The sequence below is a fragment of the Aspergillus steynii genome, assembly GCF_002849105.1.
Source record: "Aspergillus steynii IBT 23096 chromosome Unknown P170scaffold_1, whole genome shotgun sequence".
Classification (NCBI taxonomy): domain Eukaryota; kingdom Fungi; phylum Ascomycota; class Eurotiomycetes; order Eurotiales; family Aspergillaceae; genus Aspergillus; species Aspergillus steynii.
This window is the reverse complement of record NW_020194398.1, coordinates 4,090,886-4,110,262: the sequence shown is the minus strand read 5'-3', so window position 1 is coordinate 4,110,262 and position 19,377 is coordinate 4,090,886. Positions and strand designations below refer to the sequence as shown.

General features: G+C 51.2%; 6 protein-coding genes across 6 annotated transcripts; 2 read left to right on the top strand and 4 right to left on the bottom strand.

Moving 5' to 3' along the window:
- Positions 1 to 3,137: 3,137 nt before the first annotated feature.
- P170DRAFT_29501 (uncharacterized protein) lies at positions 3,138 to 3,841 on the bottom strand. Its single transcript, XM_024843242.1, has one exon. The coding sequence runs from the start codon at positions 3,728 to 3,730 to the stop codon at positions 3,221 to 3,223; it is 510 nt and encodes a 169-aa protein (XP_024710312.1). The 5' UTR covers positions 3,731 to 3,841; the 3' UTR covers positions 3,138 to 3,220.
- Positions 3,842 to 4,123: 282 nt separating this feature from the next.
- On the bottom strand, positions 4,124 to 4,521 carry P170DRAFT_29426 (uncharacterized protein). The gene has a single exon (XM_024843240.1). It carries the CDS (start codon positions 4,426 to 4,428, stop codon positions 4,180 to 4,182), a length of 249 nt encoding a protein of 82 aa, XP_024710311.1. The 5' UTR covers positions 4,429 to 4,521; the 3' UTR covers positions 4,124 to 4,179.
- A 3,070-nt stretch (positions 4,522 to 7,591) lies between these two features.
- Positions 7,592 to 10,148, top strand: vosA. The gene is made up of 10 exons (XM_024843241.1): positions 7,592 to 7,981; positions 8,101 to 8,168; positions 8,273 to 8,342; positions 8,411 to 8,556; positions 8,629 to 8,713; positions 8,783 to 8,829; positions 8,896 to 9,004; positions 9,103 to 9,424; positions 9,542 to 9,661; positions 9,739 to 10,148. Exons 1-10 carry the CDS (start codon positions 7,932 to 7,934, stop codon positions 10,015 to 10,017), a joined length of 1,296 nt encoding a protein of 431 aa, XP_024710310.1. The 5' UTR covers positions 7,592 to 7,931; the 3' UTR covers positions 10,018 to 10,148.
- Positions 10,149 to 10,771: 623 nt separating this feature from the next.
- Positions 10,772 to 13,342, top strand: P170DRAFT_470436 (uncharacterized protein; the record flags this gene model as incomplete). Its single annotated transcript, XM_024852755.1, has 2 exons — positions 10,772 to 10,876; positions 10,937 to 13,342. 2 exons carry the CDS (start codon positions 10,772 to 10,774, stop codon positions 13,340 to 13,342), a joined length of 2,511 nt encoding a protein of 836 aa, XP_024710309.1.
- A 132-nt stretch (positions 13,343 to 13,474) lies between these two features.
- Positions 13,475 to 14,680, bottom strand: P170DRAFT_505640 (ribosylnicotinamide kinase). Its single transcript, XM_024854307.1, has 2 exons — positions 14,419 to 14,680; positions 13,475 to 14,332 (listed from the first exon to the last, which is right to left on the bottom strand). The coding sequence occupies exons 1-2, from the start codon at positions 14,607 to 14,609 to the stop codon at positions 13,516 to 13,518; spliced, it is 1,008 nt and encodes a 335-aa protein (XP_024710308.1). The 5' UTR covers positions 14,610 to 14,680; the 3' UTR covers positions 13,475 to 13,515.
- A 469-nt stretch (positions 14,681 to 15,149) lies between these two features.
- Positions 15,150 to 19,346, bottom strand: P170DRAFT_505639 (DEAD/DEAH box helicase). The gene is made up of 2 exons (XM_024854306.1): positions 18,164 to 19,346; positions 15,150 to 18,099 (listed from the first exon to the last, which is right to left on the bottom strand). Exons 1-2 carry the CDS (start codon positions 19,053 to 19,055, stop codon positions 15,368 to 15,370), a joined length of 3,624 nt encoding a protein of 1,207 aa, XP_024710307.1. The 5' UTR covers positions 19,056 to 19,346; the 3' UTR covers positions 15,150 to 15,367.
- Positions 19,347 to 19,377: the final 31 nt, after the last annotated feature.

Below are 19,377 nucleotides of genomic sequence, written 5' to 3'. Positions count from 1 at the left end.
TCTGGTTCATTTCCCCCCTGATGGGATACACTTCACGACTTGGCACTTTTTCTTTGGCATTTGCTGATCGTATTGTTTTCAAGCAAGGAGTAGGCGGGACTTTTGGAGTTTTTCTTTTCCCTTCTTTCTGGCTTATCATTTGATGCGACTTTTCACGAACCAATTGGTCTAACCGCCGTACTGTCGGACCATGGGGCGGACCTTACTTGACCACTCCTCGAGATGTGATTTTATTATTTACTGGCTAGTGCGCCATTCTCTTCTGCTGCTGTCTTTTAGAGGTCCTGTGTTTATTTTTTCTGTTTCGGTCCTCTGGGATGTTTGATTCGACGCACTGGGTGGAATCCTCATAATGTTGATGTTTAGCGTTCTATGTACTAGGTATGGAATTCAAGATGTTTCCAAGTGGACGCAATTGTTCTGACTCAACTAGTTCCTTGTGAACATCCTTGATTCTCAGCATGCACTTTCGCTTTTCTTTCTTCCCTGGCCGGATGCATACGTATGCCCCAGCACGTGATATGTAGTTTATGCACCATAATCCCAATTTTCAACCTATTTGTCATTCCAGCAGCAGACCCCCAGGGAGGCCCTGAGGTCCTAAACAATGACACATGCTGTGTAGCCTCAACCGAGCTAATCAATGCCCTCAGTGTGGATCATCCACTGCATCGCAACCCAAGGCAGCAAAGCCTGCATTCGGTGGGGGGCAAGTCCTGTACATCTGCGCAGTTCGTGCCTGTATACTCCGTGAATCCGTTGAATCTGTGGACATCCATCATACGATGTAAGTAGGATCGTATCTGATGTATCGATCTCTGGGTGGGATCGTCCCGTGGTGGGATGTATGGAAGTTGATGGAACTGTTCTTTGCTTTGCGTTTTGCTTTTTGCTTTTTGCTACGGAGGATGGAGGGGTTGATTGGTGGGTTGGTTGTTGGTTGTGGGAGGATGATTGGTGCTACTCCTAGGTAGGGATTAGGTTGATGGAGGGGCTGGATACCTAGTATGAAGAGAGAATGGGTTTGTCTGTAGGTTTGTGTTGTAGATTGTTCTTTCAAGATGCTCTGCATAGTGTGTGGGCAAAGGTACAGTTGGTGGGGGGGGGCTAGACTACCTATGGAATAATAGTTTTGGGAGCAATGAAATAATGATAGTGACGATGAGAAAACAGAGTCAAGAAAAAAAAGAAAAGAAAAACGAAAAAAAGTCCTGAAAGACAGAACGGAGTGCAGATGCTGAAAACCAGGAAACGACGGTGTTTGGTACATGCAGGGGAGGGGATCTAGTTTTTACACTTGGAATTTTTAAGTTTTTAATTTTTAATTTTTAATTTTATTTCTTATGTTCACATCATTCTTTTATGTATCGAGAAAGAATTATGCTCTGTATAACCCAAGGAGTGCAACGTCAGCGTGCGTAGACGGACGTACGGACTACGGAGTATGCAGCAGGCTCGTACCAGGATAGATGAGTGGAGCCACGGGGATCCTATGAAGCCTTACGTAGTGTCTACTGTCGCGATATGTATGTACGCCGTAGGGAGTTCGACCGGATGAAAAATTGAATCAGAACCCGAATCCGAGCAGAAGCGAGATCCAATGTGGCACGCTGGCAAGAATGCACATATGTACGGCCGCTGATGTGGCGACATGTACGGGGAACGACGCACGGAAGGAATCTGATAGGGTATGTCTGACCTTTCGACGGCTACCCTGGAGCAGTGGGCGATCGTCGGTACTTCCTGTAGCTAATGGCACTGCAGGCGAACTGCGTGGTAATCATTCCACGGGAATCCTTCGGGGCTGGGCGCTGAAGGAACGAACGAAAGGGATTTGGAATTCAATTCAAAGACCGAGATGATATCGTCCACGGGAAGAACATGCAGAGAATTATTGATCTTACTCTGGTACTGTGGCGGAGGGAATGCTGCTTGCATGGCACTCCATACACTGCAGATGGATAATTTGCGGCGCTCGGTCTGTGCGATAGTCTTAAGGAATAGTATTGCCAACGTGTCGACCGATTGAACCCGAGATTTATGATCTGCCTAATTCTGGTAGCATGGAGAGTTGTCCTGAGTGGACGGATGCATGTTCCTGCTGTTTGGCGCGACAGAGCAGAATATGATCTGTCAGGAAACCTTTTCCTCTTTTTTCCTTTCGTCTCTTTTTCTCTAGATTAATTTTTCGGTTTCTTTTTTTGTGGCCCTCCTGAAGTGGATCCATCTAGAAGGTGGCCATTTCTGTCGGCAACCCGCACATCTGGCGGGATGGAAAGGGGAATTTCGAACGAGCGGTCATTGGATGAGAATTGATGAGGGAACTAGTTCTCAGGATGACCCTGTCACTCCCGTAGTCTGGGCCAGATATCTGAAGATGCCAGGGACCGCGACGTTGACCGTGGAACAGAGGAGGGATCGGCGATCAGGACCCAAGACCCCTAAAGGACCATGGATCCGGGGCTGTCAACAGGACGGGAACCCAACCCCCAGGGCGCGAATAAGCATAACCGTAGCGTGGAATTAAGCGCCTGGGAAAGTCTGGTTCAGCATGGAGATGCCCGCTGGCATGGACTCGATTGATTCGATTCCGTCCAGGAAGTGCAGGAATTAAGATTTGCTACAGACCGGGAAAGGGATCGCTCGGCGGGCAGGAAGGCAACCGCTAAGGGCCGGCGAACACTTCATCGTGCATCGCATTCTGTCTCCACCGGCTGCTGTAGAGGGACCAAAGGAGAAGAGTTTTCTCCAGCCAATTCCCTTGTCCCAATTTTTTGATTTTTATTGGCTTTCTTTTTTCTTTTCTTTTTTTTTTCAAGGAAATCCCGGGAAATCTTTCCCCTGATCCCCCGACTGACCCTCGGAGTTTAGTTTCGTACTTCTTTCTTCCTGCTTTTTTCTTTCGCCGTGTGTTTTCCCCTTAATTTCCTGGCTGATTCGTTGGTGTTTTCCTGTTCTTTTTCCTCGCTGGTCGCTAGTTACTGTTCCTGCTCGACCGAGACCATCAACGGTCGTGGCAGTAAGAAAATATATCCGACATTTCTCTTCTGACATGCCAATCCCATCCACTCTTGCTTCTGATAGTGCGTTTGAACTGGCTGGAACTGTTCAGCCACGAACCGGAGACCCTTCCGGTTATCACGTACGCCAGCGTACTTTTTTTTTTTTTTTTTCCCTCGCCCTTTTCTCCCAGCAACCGGCTGATCAGCAAGAGTTGCGACTAAATTGACCCGACCACTCCGTGTACAGTGCACACGCCATCGAAACGTGGCATAATTTGTATCTGACGGCGCAGGAGATTTTCTCTGGAGCAGCTGCAGTCATGGTAGCATCCGGAGACTTGCTGACAGGTCCTCGGGGTGGCGTCGATCGGGGAGTGAAGGAAGGGGCCAGCAAAGTAAATATCCAATGCCATTGAGTCTGATAATGTGTCTGAATCAGGATTGATCACCCCCGACTCTTTGGTTTGGTTCCCACAACCTCCTGATTCAGATGATATCACCGATTCCCTAGTGTTGTGCGAAGGACTTTGTGGGCGGCTAGAATCGACCATCGCGGCACCGCCAGGTTTGGGGACTTTTTCTTCTTCCTGTTCTTTCGTTCCTTCCCTTCGTTTCCTTTTCGTTCTTTTTGCTGGTCCCGTCTTTTTTCGTTTATCGAACCCCTCCTTCATCGTGCTCAAGGCTTCGGTTACCCTTTCTGGACGCCCCTCGGAGAAGATATTGAACATCGGCCGAAGATGCAGGATTTATTTAATGATCGAGACCTCGCTCATCCGGCATAAGCCTCTGTCTCCCGTGTCCCTTACAAATCGGGGTCCGGTCTTCACCCTTGCATGAACGTCGCCAACACCGTCGCTGATTGCTGATCCCGGTTGATGCGCGAAGACCCCCTGTGGACTCGTCTTATGTTTCGCGAAGTGAAGAAGCCAAACAGGCCCGGAGAAGCCATTTTCAGCTATACAGAACAACAGTATTGCATGGCTGATTGTTCCCGTCCTTTCCCCCGAATGTTTGCCTGACGATGCTGCAAAAAACAAAGAAAGTAAAAAAAAAAAAAAAAAAAAAAAAAAAAAAAAAAAAAAAAAAATGAAAAAAAGAAAAGAAAAGAAAAGAAAAGAAAAGAAAAGAAAACCGCTATTGTGGGCCTCTGATGCCAGTAGCTTCGCAACTGATGCGGCTAGATGCATCTGCCACCTATTAAGTTCCAGGATCCGTATGCGTCGGAGATGCAGCAAGCTGTATCTGGAGGGGCGACCAACAACGCTATTTGGAAAAGGAAGAAAATGAAAGAGAAAAAGAAAAAAAGAAAGAAAAAAACGTAATCCTGGGCCGCGTTTTTCTCTTTTCTTGCCCGATAACTTTTCTTTTCTTTTCTTTTCTTTTTCCTATTTCCACATCGTTTTCCAGGGACCCTCAGATCATGCATGCAAGGCAGTGTAGTCCGACAAGATGACCGACACCATTTACCAGTAAGGCTAGCTCTTCACGACTCGCCCACGGCGATCGCTTTTCCCTAGAGGCAGATCGTGCAGACCGGGCCTCCCCACGCCACATCTATTGACTGATCCGATCGTTGGTGGCCGCGCCTTATTGAGGAGGTTCCGGATTCTCCTATTCCCAAGATCCAATAATCAATCGCCCAGCGCAACGGCCTGGACGTGAGTGGATGTGGGGTGGAGGGAACGCGGCTTCTGCGACCTGCATGTCAAGCCCCAGGTGATGTGATGCATCCAGCCAGCTAGATCCTAGAACGCAGCGGCTAAGCTGAGGTTCGAGCCTAACCTTTCGTTTTTCTTTCTCCCTTTTCTTGTTTTCTCCACGACTGCACGTTGAAAAGAGGCCCACTCCCACGCCTTCTCGTCCGGACTTGATTCTTCGCATTCTTCTTTCTTGTTTGCGACATGAAGTGTGTGCTTCTCCGACTGTTCGCCGAGTAACGTGGTCGTCCCACCGCCAACGATTCTCTCGAGGCTTATTCGCGCGCACCGAAAGTCTGTCGGATTTCCGCGAAGGTTTCCACTTGCGACGCCTGCACGATTCGCAGGGGAGGAAATCGAGTTATTCGCGTCAGTCCGGCGTGAAAAGACGTGGCCGAGTCGGAGAGAGAAGGCGACGAAACTTCACCGGGATTGTACTCGGAGCTCATTTGCCGTCGCGGACTGGAAGAACAAAGAGCAGCGAAAGCAAAAGGCAAGGAAAGGAAAGGAAAGGGGAAGCGAGTGGGCATCTCGTGACACGACTCACGTTATCCCATCACGTTCAAGGATTCCTCGGCCCTTTCAAATCTCGTTGGCCTGGCTGCCCCTCCCCGTTATTTTGCTTTGCCTCCCAGCTCGTGTGGATCGAGATCATCCTCAAGGTGAATGCTCTTTCGGTGGGGGAGGAAGTCATCTTGCGACGCATCCATTAATATTTATCTGCTCTTTAGTTGTCCTCCAGGGAACGGTCCTCAAGTGGGCCTGCTGGTGCCCTGGATTCCTCCCTGCTGACCGTCCTGGCGCCCTTGGATCGCGTCATTTTGGAACCCGGACCCAATTACTGCCGGGCATTGAAATTCAAGGTTCGTGTCATCTGATATTGATTGATGTTTATTTGCGAGAGACGGGTTTTTCGGGAATAGCTCGTCGTTGCTGGTGCGTCCCATGACAGCCTGAGCGCCGAATCTGTGGTCGGCCAGAAGAATCGGCGGAAGAAAAAAAACAAACTAAAGGGAAAAAGGAAAGAAGAAAGAAAGAGAAAGCAGGCAAAGGACGATTGACCCAGACTAATCAGGCACGAGACAAAAGGAGTCAGTCAGATCTACGGACGAGGAACCGATTCCTCCCCTTTCCCCCTAATCAAAGTTTAAAAAAAGGCCTTGTACCAAGTCGGTAACAGATGCAAATTGACTGATGGGACTACGGGAACGAGTTTCTGACTGGAATGCTTAAACGCGCGCACCGACCAGCCACGATTCTCGCTCTGGAGTCAGGAAGGAGAACCGGAGACCCTGCGTGGCGCCTAGACACGGGTCTGATCACTTGCATAGCCGGCACCATCTCCGCGCGCACGAGGCTAAACCGTTGCGCTTGTGGGTTTGGGGGGAGTCTTTCTTTCGGGGAAGCGAGTGGTGATTTGCCGCGAACGCGGTGGATTTCATGCCCAGTCGGTCGATCTCAATCGTCAATCCATTTTAGGTCCAGACGAAGGGACTAGATACGACCTCGACGCTCGCGTGATCCCCCCTCGAGAAAGACGGAGAGAAAGCCAGAAGAGCACAGCAAGAGCAGGGAGCTCTTTGCTTGCACGTCATCCTGACTCGGCGGAAGCTGCCAATGTGCGCATCATCTCTATGTCGCAGCGGTTCCTGTCGGATCGTCGAGACTGATACACCCATTAGCCCGCCTACTCAACCGTGGTCGAGCAGAGCCGGCAAGGACACCATTTGACGGCCGAAAAGTAGCCGGCGTTGCTCTCTTGCTCTGGTCCAGCTCCACTAATTAATCAGTTGGTCAGGCTCTCTCAGCTGTGGTTGAGTTTCCAGACCAAATCCCCCCCTCCGAACCAATTCTCTTTTCTCCCGTTGGAGGATTCCCATTTGTCGACCCTCATACAAATTTTATTTCGCATCGATTTTCTTTGCTACAATTGATTTGATAATTTTTTTCACCCCCCCTCGGACCAGAATTTTCTCGCACAGTGCGTCAGTGGCCTGTCAAGAGGCGACTTTTTGACCCATCGTTCAGCTCTCGTCTTATCGCTGGCCCTCACTTCCGCCACTTTGGCCTTACAATTTGACTTTGGTTGATTATTTTTGATTCTTTATTTTTTTTTTATTTTTTTATTTTTTATTTTCCCCAATTTATTATTGATCATCCTGCTGTGATTTGAATATTCGTCGTTTACGATTGGCCTTTATTCTTTTTTTTTTTTTTTTTTTTTTCAGACTCCGACCTAGATCCAGACCTATTGGAAGACCCCGTATACACGGTCGGGAAGTTTCATTGGGGGGTTCCTGCAGCTCCGATTTTTTTCTTTTCTTTTCTTTTTTCTTTTTCTTTTTTTCTTCTTTTCTATTCCAGGACTTCCCCAACGGTGACGTTTCATTGCAGCATCGACTGGACGTGCTAGAGAGGACGAAAAAGAAAAAAGAAAAAAAAAAGAACAGGAAAAAAAAAGAAAAACGCAAGCAAAGGCAGCTGCAAAAGGCACTTCTGCCGGGTTAAGGTTTGTCTGGAACCGTGCTCGGTTGGCTGTTGCCGCTTGCATTCTGACGACACCATCGTTGATTCGCCTCGCCTTTGGTCTGCTCAACCTTCACGACTTCTTGCTTGGGGGTCGCCGTTTTCAGTAACCTCCCGTTGCGCTCGTCCACTCGTCCACTCGTCCACTCCTACCACTTGACCACTTTACCACTGCGACCACCGCTCCTGCACACCTGCACTCCTGCACTCCTGCATCCTGCAGCTGGTCCGTCTCCACCCCGGATACTTGGGCCCTGGGCGAGCTCTCCGAAACTAAACCCATCTACCTAACTACCCTACCTAAACTAATCAAATCAATCATACCGTCGCGTCCGTCTTTAACACCACCCCATCTCCCCTCTTCCCTTCCACGACCCCCCCACTGCCTTGTATCATTCCTTTCTTCTAGTGCTTCGCTGAACCACTATCTCATCCTTGCGACCTCCCAAGCTCTCGTTATTCTTTTTTTCTTTTTTTCTTCTGCTTCGTCCGACCCTTGGCCTCGCCGCAATCCCCGTCGGCTCTTCCCCGTCCTTTGTTCGCTTTTATTCCCACTGCTTTCCCTTTTCCAACCCGTCCACCCCCCTCCCCTGTCTATCCTAATTTGATCTATTCGTGGTTCGCTACGGTCTTTTCTGACGGATCTCCCGACCTGGGTTCTTTGGTTCCTCCCTCTTCTGGTTCTTGATCCGCCCATCTCGCCTTGATGAGTGCGTCGACGTTTGCGGACGCCTCTCTTGCTCGCGATCCCCCCAGGTGTGTATACTATCTATCTTTCTCTTTCTCCCCTCCATACATTTATTGGGCTGTCGCTGTCCTCCCTGCTCCTCTTTGGCAGCTGCCCAGGGCTTTCTGCTGATCATGCTGTCCCCCAGTTCTGATTTTGAATTGAACATTCGCCAACAGCCCACTCGGGCGCGCGTGGCTGGTGGGAAAGAGAAAGGTACGTGAACCCGTTGTTTTCGGACGAATGAGCCTCGAGAAGCGTGTTGCGCGCATCGTTTTGGCCAGCTGTGGTTAACTTGTGATCGGCGGTTGCTGCAACAGAGCGCAAGCCAGTGGATCCCCCACCGATTGTGCAAATCCGGGTAAGAGAGGAAGGGACTTATCTCTCGCAGTAGGTTGCCACCGCCGTTGAACGAGCGAGGTCGGCTTCGTGGTCCGCTAACCAGGATGACTCTCTAGACATTATCTGCAAAGTCCCTACTATTTTATGTGCTGCAGCTTGTATGATGCCTCGGAAGACACTCCAGTGCCCGTGTCCCCGTCCACAGCTTTGACGGGTACCCTGGTTTCCTCTCTCCATCGCCTGAAGGATGTGGATAATACCGGTAAGTCGGCATCCCGGACTTCCCCGGGTTGAAAAGGCGGAAACGTTTGGAGACTGACAGCAATGGGCCTAGATGGGGGATTCTTCGTCTTTGGGGATTTGTCCGTGAAGGTGGAGGGCGACTACCGATTGAAATTCACACTCTTTGAGATGCGCCGGTAAGGATTCGGAATGCGCGCCCCCGAGCAGAATGAGCAGGACCGGTTGGTGCTGATTACCATGTGCAGGGACATGGTGCATTATTTGAAATCGATCATCTCGGAGCGCTTTACTGGTGAGCTTTTGCTCTTCATTTGCTTGGCCGTTGTTCTTCCTCGGCGCATGCTAACCCTTCTCTTAGTATCGCCGCCTAAGAGCTTTCCGGGAATGGCGGAGTCAACCTTTTTGTCCAGATCTTTTGCAGACCAAGGCGTGAAATTGAGGATCCGAAAAGAACCCCGCACATTGATGTGAGTTCGCAGGCAGGCGCAGTGGGAGAAATCCGCGGTGCCTTCTTCCCTCGCTCTTCTGCGAAGAATCCAAAGATGCTGACCCGGTTATCTGCCAGAAAACGGCCGGTTCCTCGACCCGAGGATTTCCCTCAGCCGCTGCCTCCTCGCTCCCCAGATCGTACGGCGATTCAGATGTCGGGAAATGCATTCGGTGGTTATCCAACCGCAGGGCGAGATTACGGTTACTACGGGGGACCCGTCAAACGGCAGCGCACGTCGATCGATTATGGCAACCGGGGCATGTACGATGCCGATGGACGAATGCGTCAGATGGAGGCGTACCCGCAGGCTGCGACCATGTACTCGAACCAACCCGGAACTTATGGAACTCCCATGATGCAGTATCCCACGGGCCACGCGGGGGTTCCTGATTACGCGGTTCGTCAGCCTCAGCCCGTACCGACTCCCACGTCATTTGACAGTCCAACCACGGGTACAGTGACGTCTTCGGAGCTCGGATTTCCTGGCTACGCACCTGGCTTACACGGAGCGCAGATTTCATACGGTATCCCCTCGGCCCAGGTTTCTCCGATGCAAGACCCGGCGGGCCATAGCCGGACCAGTCAGCAGGCGACGATGCAGTCTCTGGGAATGGCGAATCCGACAGGTACTCCCGTACGGACCACATCGACCCCCAATTCTCAAGGACAAATGGCTGACGACCGTTGAATGTGATCCTTTCTTTGGAGCAGACAGCGGATTCCACCGGAACTATGATGCCTCAAGCGTATCCGCGAGCACAATACCCAGGCAGCTCTACAATCCTTCCTCCTCTGCAGCGGAGGGGCAACTATCCCCAGGGGACTAACGGTGCTGCTATGGCCCGGGGCTACTTTGATCAACCATCGCAAGCGGCTACTCCGATCCTTCCCTCTCAACCTATGGGCACAAACGAAGCAGATCGTTATGGTTCCGCACCTGGCCAGACGCCCTTCGATCATCCAGGCTCATCCAGCGAGACCCCTCGATGAATTTCCCAGAGACTCTTGAACTCCGAGGGACAGGGTGGGTTGGATGCTGTCTCGGGCCTGCCCAGGCTCTCTTCCTTTTCATTTTTCTTTCTTGCTCTTGTTCTAATGCTCCGATACGTTACTCTCCCTCTGTTTTTGTTTCATGTTGGCTTGGAATTGTGACGTGCTGCGTGGGACGTTTTGGATTCGACTACCTTTTCGCTTGGGTGTGATTTTGAAAAAAGAAATTCCGGATAGACTGTGGAATGGGTGTTTTATTTTATGTTTTATGGGAACAGAATGGTTGGTTTTTGGGGGATACATGGCGCCTTGGGGCATAAAAAGGGATTCCCTTACTTAGCGGGGTGTTTTTGTTCTCTCTTCTTTTCTTCACTCAATCCGGTGCGGCCTTTTGATTCAGGTGATGTTGTTTGGCTTTTCCCCCTGTACATATTACTATTATTTGCTTCCTCAAGACCAGCAAACTCAGTTCTCTCTGACATGCTGGATAGGATTCTGGAATCCATCATGATTTATTATTATCTGACTGTTCTGCCACCGGCTGAGTGAGTAAAGGCAGCAGCTAAATGAAGTGGAAAATGCCCGTAAACCATCCCCCTCTCCTGCCTGGGGCATCCATTGCTTCCTTCCTCTTCCTCTCACTTTCTTTCTCTCCCTCCCTTTCTTCTTCCTCTCCTCTGTCCTCTTTTGTTCCTTTTTTCTCTTCCGCCAGCTCCTTTTCTCTTGACCAATCCGTACATCTCTGCAAGCCAGGATGGACCCCAAACCGGTGCAGCCGCCAAATTTCCACAACCTTGAGATTTCTGGGTCATGGGATGGGGAATTTGAGGGTCCAGTGAAACTCAGGATATCTCTCGATGTAGCTAGACTCTGGACCTTTTCGCTTTCCATTCACCCTCGTACTGATCTGAATCGATAGGTTCAGTCTGCTCCGGACACAGAGCTGCGGCTTTTGGACACCAAAGCTTCAGCCATCTTTCTTAAGACTGCTTCGGCGCGAGTTTTATCGGACGAATCGAATGACAACAGTTCTTTGTTTGCTTTTCCTATCTCGAATTCTGATAAATTAAAAGGTGGTCGACGCTTTTCAGCTGAGAGACCTCCCAAAAGTGAAGACGCCCTTTCAGCATCCCCAGACGGGCCTCCCCTCCCAAGCCGTTCCCTCATGAAAGAGCTCAGGACGTACCAAGACACTGTTTCTGCAAAGTTCTCCGATTTGTGCGTCAATGTTGCGGAGTATGAAGACCTGACTCATTCGCCACAATTGATGAAAAGGAGTGCTGCGGACGCATGCTTCACGAATTCCGAAGTAGCCTCGGATGGAACGCCAACTCACAAGAGACAAGCGTCCAGCAATGAAACCGACAAGACCCTGAGCTCATTTTCGAAACTCGGAGAAGGAAGTATCAAATCTGGTAAACTCCTCGGTCTTAAGGCTTGGCTGGAGACAGCAGCACAACCCCATGAAGACAGAGAACTCGCTGATACCGGTGAAGATGAGCTACGTCCGGAGGAAGTAAACTCGGATAATTGCGAGACTGCGATAGGTGATGTGACTAACACAAAGGATACCTGTGGGCTATCCACCCCTGTGGTTGAGTCGCCAAATACACCTCCGAGACAGGAAACTCCGACGATGGAAAAGCTCTGCAGTACCCCAGACCCTCAAGCTCATACTCCTTACGACCAAGAAAGTATCCCAAGTGGCTTGTCAGCATCACCTAATCTCTCGCTCTTATTCAGTACACCCAAGCAGTCGAATTCCAAGCCTGGAACTTGGGAGAAACATTATTTGATCGAGGAGACAACCGAGGATGACGATGGAATTGCGATCGAGCCACTCATAGAGTTCTCTTGGACCGACCCCAAATTGATTCTCTCCAATGGGGATCTCATTGTGAAGTTTTCCAGCAAAACACGAGAGGCCTCCTACAGAATAGACGTCAACCTTACCGTCTACGTGGATGATGACTATGTCAAAGGATGGAGCACAATATTGCTGCCAGGGCTCCCTCGTCTGCAGGCTGGAGAGACCGGGTCTTTCTTGTTCCTTCTTCCGGAGGACCGTGGTCTCGAATTCCGCACTAAATATATGCAGCGTTGTACGATGATGGAAGATTGTTTCTTTGCTGAGTTTACCAGTGTCAGGAACCTTATCATTTCAATGCGCGTATGTGGTCGAAAATTTTACGGCTTTCTCAAGAACTTCATCGTGGATCAAGAGGTTATCGCCCATCATGCGGTAGTTAATTCTGAAGCAGAGAGCGATGAATCTATCAGCTATCATGCTATGTGCTCGCTGAAATTGAGCCAGCGCTATCTTTGCTCCGATAAATGCGGTTTTTCCTTCTACGTGGACGGAGGTCCAGATGGTTTTTTCATCTGCAAACTCGAGCACCAAAAGGCAGGGCTGCCGATGATTAAAATACCGAGTGGCGATTCAGCCTCCGCTGGAACTTCTCGTGTCCAAGTGATCTGCTCACCAAAGGATTTGGGAATGTTCTGTTTGACATGGTCCATTCCATCAGCTGATCGACATGCCGTTCACTGGCTTCCTCGCATCTACCCGGCATCCCCCAGATACTTAAAAGGCAGTCGGGATCATCTGCGTGACACATTTACTGAATTGAGCAGTAGAGGACTCTTTGAGGTTACTGGAGATAAGACCAAGCAGCTAGCACGCGAGGAGATCGATGCTGACAAGGAAAATCACGCTTCCGATAAAAAAGCAACCTTCGGTCCCGACCCCTTCAGTCCTGATCACTACGAGGCCCCTGACGCTCTTATTCTGTTTCGCTTGTTGATGTCGACTCTCGGAGCTAAGATCCTACAGCATACCAAAGGCTGCATAGTAACTGCCATGTCGTTCATATCCCGCCCGTACCAATGGATACTTTCACGCATGAAGCATCTCATGCTAGCTTTAGGCTCTGCATGTGTCCTACTGGGAGTGGTGTGGCTCTTTGTGAGAGATGCGGGCTTTGGGGTCTTGAGCTCTGTTCAAAACCTATCAGATCCGTTGGATTTGAGCAAAATGTGTGGTGGAAATGGAACGATGGTCGAGAACGTAAGCGCTTGTCTTGACGATAGTATCTTCAAAGAAGACCCCAGTACTATTATCACACCTGGGGGAACAGTCGAGCTCAATTTCATCGAAGCAGATAGCGACAATCAAATGGAAAGGCCGGTGCGGGAGAGCACAGATGGCGATAATGGGGACGCGGAGGCGAACCTCGGAGACAATAAGGCCGCAGAACTTCTTTCTTTCAGAGATAGGATCGACCATTGGCTCGGATGGAAAGGGCCTGTCAACCGCAGATCCTGAGGTGGATGGTCTTCTTTGCTTTTCTTTCTTCGGGTGAGATCTTTACCAGTACAACAGGCAGGGTTATTGAATTATGGAGCATGACAAGATGATGCTAAATCTGCATAAATCGATTAGGATATATCCAATGATACCTACACATGTGATATGCAGCTGAAATTGGTCTACTCGTTCTATTGTGAAGTCTCCAGATATTTCATCACCTCCTCCACTGCCCACTGCAGGATGTCCACCATCGGTATATCTCCCTGACCGGGTGCCACCGTAACTCCAGCATCGGTCCTCACATTAACGCCTTGTCCCACCAGCTTAACCACCTCCTGAGGATCGACTCCAAGACAGCTAGTCGCATCTCCCTGTCCCGATTCACCTTCCGGGAGCAACAACCACGCATGATCCTGCACATACCGCGGCCACACAATATCATCCACGTATCCCGGCGGATCCGTCCAGAAATTCTGCGGCGGCCGATCATCCTCCCCCTCCAAATCCACTTCCCCCCTCTCCTCCTCCCCCGCGCTCTCCTTCGTCGTGGCCGTCGGCGTCGGCGCCGGCCCAATCGTCACATACCCACTCCGACTCTCCCTCCTCCTCTTCACCTGGTCATACGGCGCCGGCAAAAACAACCGCACATCAATCAACCCATGCACGTCTCGCAACGGATGCCCCTCCCCCTCCCCTTCAGCCTCCGCCTCCGCTATCCCCGTCGGCGCATACAGCAAAAACCCCTCCAGAAACGCCACCGTGCGCTGACCCCCGCGCCGGGCGGCAATCCGCTCCTGGACACTCCTCCGCAGCCCGAGAACCACGTCCTCGGACACGCCCGAGTCGCTGACTTCGTTCTGGTCTTCTTTGCTAAGGAGACGGGGCGGGAGGGTCCCGTTTGTGCGCACGTAGGTGAGAGAGGCGCTGAGGAGGTGGATGTCGATTGCGGCCGCGCAATCCCAGTCTTGGATTGTTTTGCCGGAGGGGAGGGTGGTGGTGGGGATTCTGTGGGTGGGTTGGGTTTAGTACGTTGGTTGGCTTTGGTTGGAGTGGGTTTGGGTTTGGGATGGGATGGGATGGAGTGGGATTACCGGTCATCAGGGAAGTAGAAGTCATCTTCGTGGATGATGAATGTTTTCAAAGGGTTGGAGTTGGCATTGTCACTGGCATTGGAATTCGCGCTGGTTGTTGGGGAGGTGGAATTGAAGATCCGGTGCAACAGTCTCGTCAGGGTGGTTTTGCCCGATGAGGAAGGCCCCGAGATCCCGATTATCGTAGCCATTTCTGCTCTCCTGGTCTCGGATTTCCCAGGGACTAGTGCCGATGCGATCTATCTCGAGGAGGGGGTTTGAGAAATGCGGCGGGGAGCGGAGCGGAGAGGAGAGCGATGGAGGGGCATCACGTGGTGATAACCAGGCTTTATCGGTATCGTTATCGGGGTTTATCTGTAGCATGTTATTGTTGTCGTCATAACTTGCTTGGGGCTTGTTTTAAAGATCTGGTGATGATGGGGTTGGAGGTCAGATAGTAGGTATAGCTTTTTATTCTATTCTGATGTACTGAGTTAGTTGATTATTTCGCGTGTACAACTCCATTTATATAAGTTTCCAAGAAATCTACTCCGGACTCCGGGCACGGAGTCACTTTAAGATAGATGATCTTTGGATAGCCAACACTTCATAAAGTGGTTGACCCACTCTGGGTCCACTTTGTTCGACAGTGTACTTCTGTCTCTGTCATCATTTCGCTATCTGATATTTACACTGCGTGGACTTCTACCTTGGTCGTGGAAGGAATTAATCAAGAAAAATCCATGGACAATCTTCGATCTGCTTTTAACCCCTTGTATTGACTGCGTACATAATCCCGAAATCGAAATCTCTTTAATCTGTGACTTCCGCTCCAAGTTCGCCTCCATCTTAATTACTCACAAATATTCAGAATATCCAGTGTGAACATTTGACAATCACTCATCCATTCCATATATCATCCCACCCCGAAACAAATGGTGTACACCCCGAAAATTGACATTAAGAAATCTTACCCGAAAATAGATACCGTCTTCTTCTTCTTTTTCTTCGGCCCTTGGCTCGATTCAGCAGTGTCCTCGGTACTACCGCCATGGTCGTCCGTTGAGCTGATCACCGACGGCGAGGACCAGGGTGATTTCGTGCGCAGTCGCGACGGGGTCATCAGGAGTCCGTTCGGAGAGAGGACCGGCTCCGCGGATGACCTGCGTCGCTGGGGAGTCAAGAGGTCTGGTCCCGAGGAGCTTTCGGCACCGAAGTCGAGAGCGGCCGGGGCAGCCCTTTTACGCTTGGATGGGGTTTTGCGGACCTCTGGGGTCTTGATGTTGCTGTTGTCGTCTCCGTCATCAGGGATAGACAGTTTATGGCGGTCAAAGAACCCGGAGGGGGTTTTGAAGAACGCCAGGTGCGCGGACGCAGGGTCTTCGTCTTCGGGCATCGGGATGAAGTGCTCGTTCTGGATGATGGCGCTCATTTTTTTATCGTCCAGCAGGTCGCGCTCGGCATGCTGGATCTCGCTGTCCGACATGGCTTTTCGGCGGCGCAGGATCTTGTCCTCGAGGGTGTCTTTCAGGACGAGGGTTTCGACGAACACGGGGCGGGTTTGCCCGATACGGTGGGCTCGCTTGATGGCTTGGCTTTCCACGTTGGGCTGCCAGATGGGGTTGATGATGAACACGCGCGAGGCGCTGGCGATGTGCAGCCCGTGAGACGCCTGTCCCAGATCCATCAGAAGCACTCGGATGTCCTCGGTTCCTTCGAACGTGGCGAGGTATTCGGCCCGCTGAGCGGGTTTCAGAGTGCTGGCGTAAATACGGAACTCGACTCCGAGGAGCTCGAGTCCTTCGGCGATCCAGAATGCCGAGTTGTTGTTGTCGTAGAAAATAATGATCTTCTCTTCCTTGTGTAGATGGAGGACCCGCTCGAGCAGATATGTCAGCTTGGCGGAGGCCGTTGCGACCAGCTTGGTCTTCGCAAGCGGAGATTCCGTCGGCAGGGTTTTAAAGAGCCCTTTAAGGTAAGTCTTCTTGGGCGACCGGGTGGTGATGGGCTTATCGGGGGTAAACTTGTGGGGACTGGCAAGCTCCGAGCCCTGCTCCTTTCGCTTTTGGAGCTGATGGCGAACTTTAATCCCGGCGCCAGCGAGGCCCTCGGCGGGATCGAAGGAGTCCAAATGTGCGGTGATGAATCTCTGGGCGTGGTGGGCCTGAGTAATCCCGACGAGAAGCGGCTCCAGATGCGATCGAGATTCGGTCAGCGCCCACAGGCTTCGAGCGTGCGAAGGGAAATCCTGGAGGAAGACTCCTAGTTCGTGGAACTCATTGAAGGCGTTCCAGCTCTCGCAGGCAAGTGCTTTCTGGGCAATGCGGACCCCATCTGTCAACAAAGCTATGTCGACCTCGGCCATCTGCTCTCGGTTCTTCTCCAGGTACTTCTGGGCGGTGTCGATGGTCCCGGAGAGATTTCCGTCGGAGCCTGCCCACCAGAAGCCAGCCTGTCGAAGATTGCTGATCAGCGTGGTCAGATGCTTTCGATTGCGAGGATGAAACATGTAGTCCTGGTCTTTACGTTCCGACGTAATCGCATTGACCGCTAAGATGAAAATGAACAGGTTCAAATTCAGCTTGTCGTAGAAGGTTGGTTCGAGATGTACGACCTTGTTGTGTAACCGCGGCAAAGTGATTTGGTTATGGATCGTCTCCATCCGATGCCGTACCACCAGCCCCTGCAGGGTGGCACGAAGCGAGGGTGCCTTCCGGCGCCTCCCATCCTCGCCAACGGGCTTGATGTATTTGGTCCAGTTGGCCGGATCGTTGGCGCGGGAATTCGACCATGGTTTGACATCAAGAAACTGCGTGACGATGAGTTTGAGCTTGTCAAGATCCTTGAGCTCGCTATCGACGGAATTTCCCGTTCTTCTCCTCCCGTCAAGCACGGCTGTGGTGGCCTCGGTTACGTCTGTGTCACTGGTGTTCGTTTCCTGCGAAGCCAGGCTAACCTCCACCCCGTACAATCCGCTAGACGGTGTTCCCGACACAATCCACCGGCGGTCGACGTGAAGTTTATCAATCATATGCACCATGTTGGTACGGTGTCCGTGGCCAGCCACATTGTGACCTTCGTCGACAATGATCCGAAGCCAGTGGACTCGGGTCAGGGGGGAGTCTTCGAGGTTTCCTGATTGACGTCTGATATGTAGCGCGTCGCCCGCTTCTCTTTCAAAGCGAATTCGCGAAAACAAAACAATGTCCTGCTGTAGAAGAACCTCGGGGGAAGGGGTCGCATCGGAGCTGTCGCGTAAAACGCATACCTTGAGCCCTTCGGTGTGACGCTGAATTTCATTCAACCAGTGATTCACAAGATTAGGGGGCACAATTATCAGGGTTGCTGAGCATAAGCGGAGACGCAAGGGGGAAGGTCTGGGGTAGGGCACTCCATTTCTGCTGTTGTGTCTTGCCGGCGGCGGTGGGATGGTGTATTCTCCGCAGTTTTCTTCGCAAGCCTTGATGCATGTAGTGTAAAACGAGCCTTCCTGGCCCAACGACGTGAATTGGTTTTTCCACGGCAGCGAGAACCGACCTGCAGTTGCGGCTGCCATTTGGGCCAGACTTGCTGTTTTCTCACGGACAGGGTTCGTCATCTCCTGATACTCCAAGGGGATTTGAGGGAAATGTCCACGTGTCGCCAGGATGACAGCCAAACAGATCAAAGTCTTTCCGCAGCCCATGGTTTCTGCAAGAATGCCTAGTAAAAAAAACAAGATCAGAATTTGGCCAAAAATGAACCAGGAGATGATAGATTAGCATACCACCACAAGCCTCTGAGTACAACCTTTTCTCGCGAACGATAGTGCCTTCTTCCTTGTCGTAGTAGTACTCTAGCCCTGTTGGAGTGGTATATGTCAGCAGCCTTGGATCCAACATCTGCGCCGGTTGCGCCTCTCGCTGAACCATGGTGGCAGCTGAACGGCGCTGGTATAGGTGCAACGACGTCTTGAGGCCCATGAGAGCAGGGACGGCGTTTGTTGTTGTTCCGTTTTCACCACGGTTTCTAGGAACAGTAGCGGACAGCAATGACTCCATGGCGCTCTTCGCATATGGATTTTCCATGTTCTCAACCTTGGGCTCCGGGTTCTTAAGGGTATTGAAGATATACCACAATGACTCATCTTGTGAGTTTTCACTGACATGTTGATTCCGATTCGGATTCTGGATCCAGTCTGGAGGCACGTAGCCGGCCCAGGCGGCAGGCCCCGGGTCGATTCTAGCCATGACGATCTTAAGCGCGCGCCTTAGAGACGGGCTTGATCGTGGAATTTCGCTGCGCCCTCTGTCATCGGGTAAAATGTATACACGAACAAAACTCCAGTCAGGAAATCTGTGATAGTCATAGATGCTGGTCCATATCCATTGATTGTCCTCTAGATAGGAGACCTCATTCTGGGGATAGTTGTCCCCCCGGTCCTCTGCCGCCACCAAAGTTGTGCTTTGGCCGTTGTGCCTTCTCAGAACACCCACTGGGATGTATGCGCTCCGGTCATACGCCACGGGCTGTGGTGATTCAGGGAAAACTAGCGGCTGGAATCCCACTACCGGAGACCTCGTGAGCTGATCAGACACCGAAGTCGCGGGAGTAGAGACGGCAGACACCGACTCTGTTGAAGACTCCTGAGCGGAAGGAGACCGATGCCGAGATGTCATGATGTTGAAAGAGCTTCTTCGCCCTGGACGCTTGCAAAAAAGCTGGGAAATGCCAAGAAGACAAGAACTTCAAGGAAAACGAGCGTCTTTTGTCAGGCTGGAACACAAAAGCAGGGGTGGGATAGAGTAGTAGTAGTAGGTATTGGCGCGGGACGAACTCCCGACACTTGACGATGAGCAGCCGAAGTAGTGTTTAAGATAAAGACAAGCGGGATAAATTGCAATTCATCATCATTCTAAATCAGGATACCCTGCTGCAGTGTCTCCCCGGGGCACTGCCTCATCTCTCACAGCAATCGCATTCACGGAGGAAAAGCGAGCG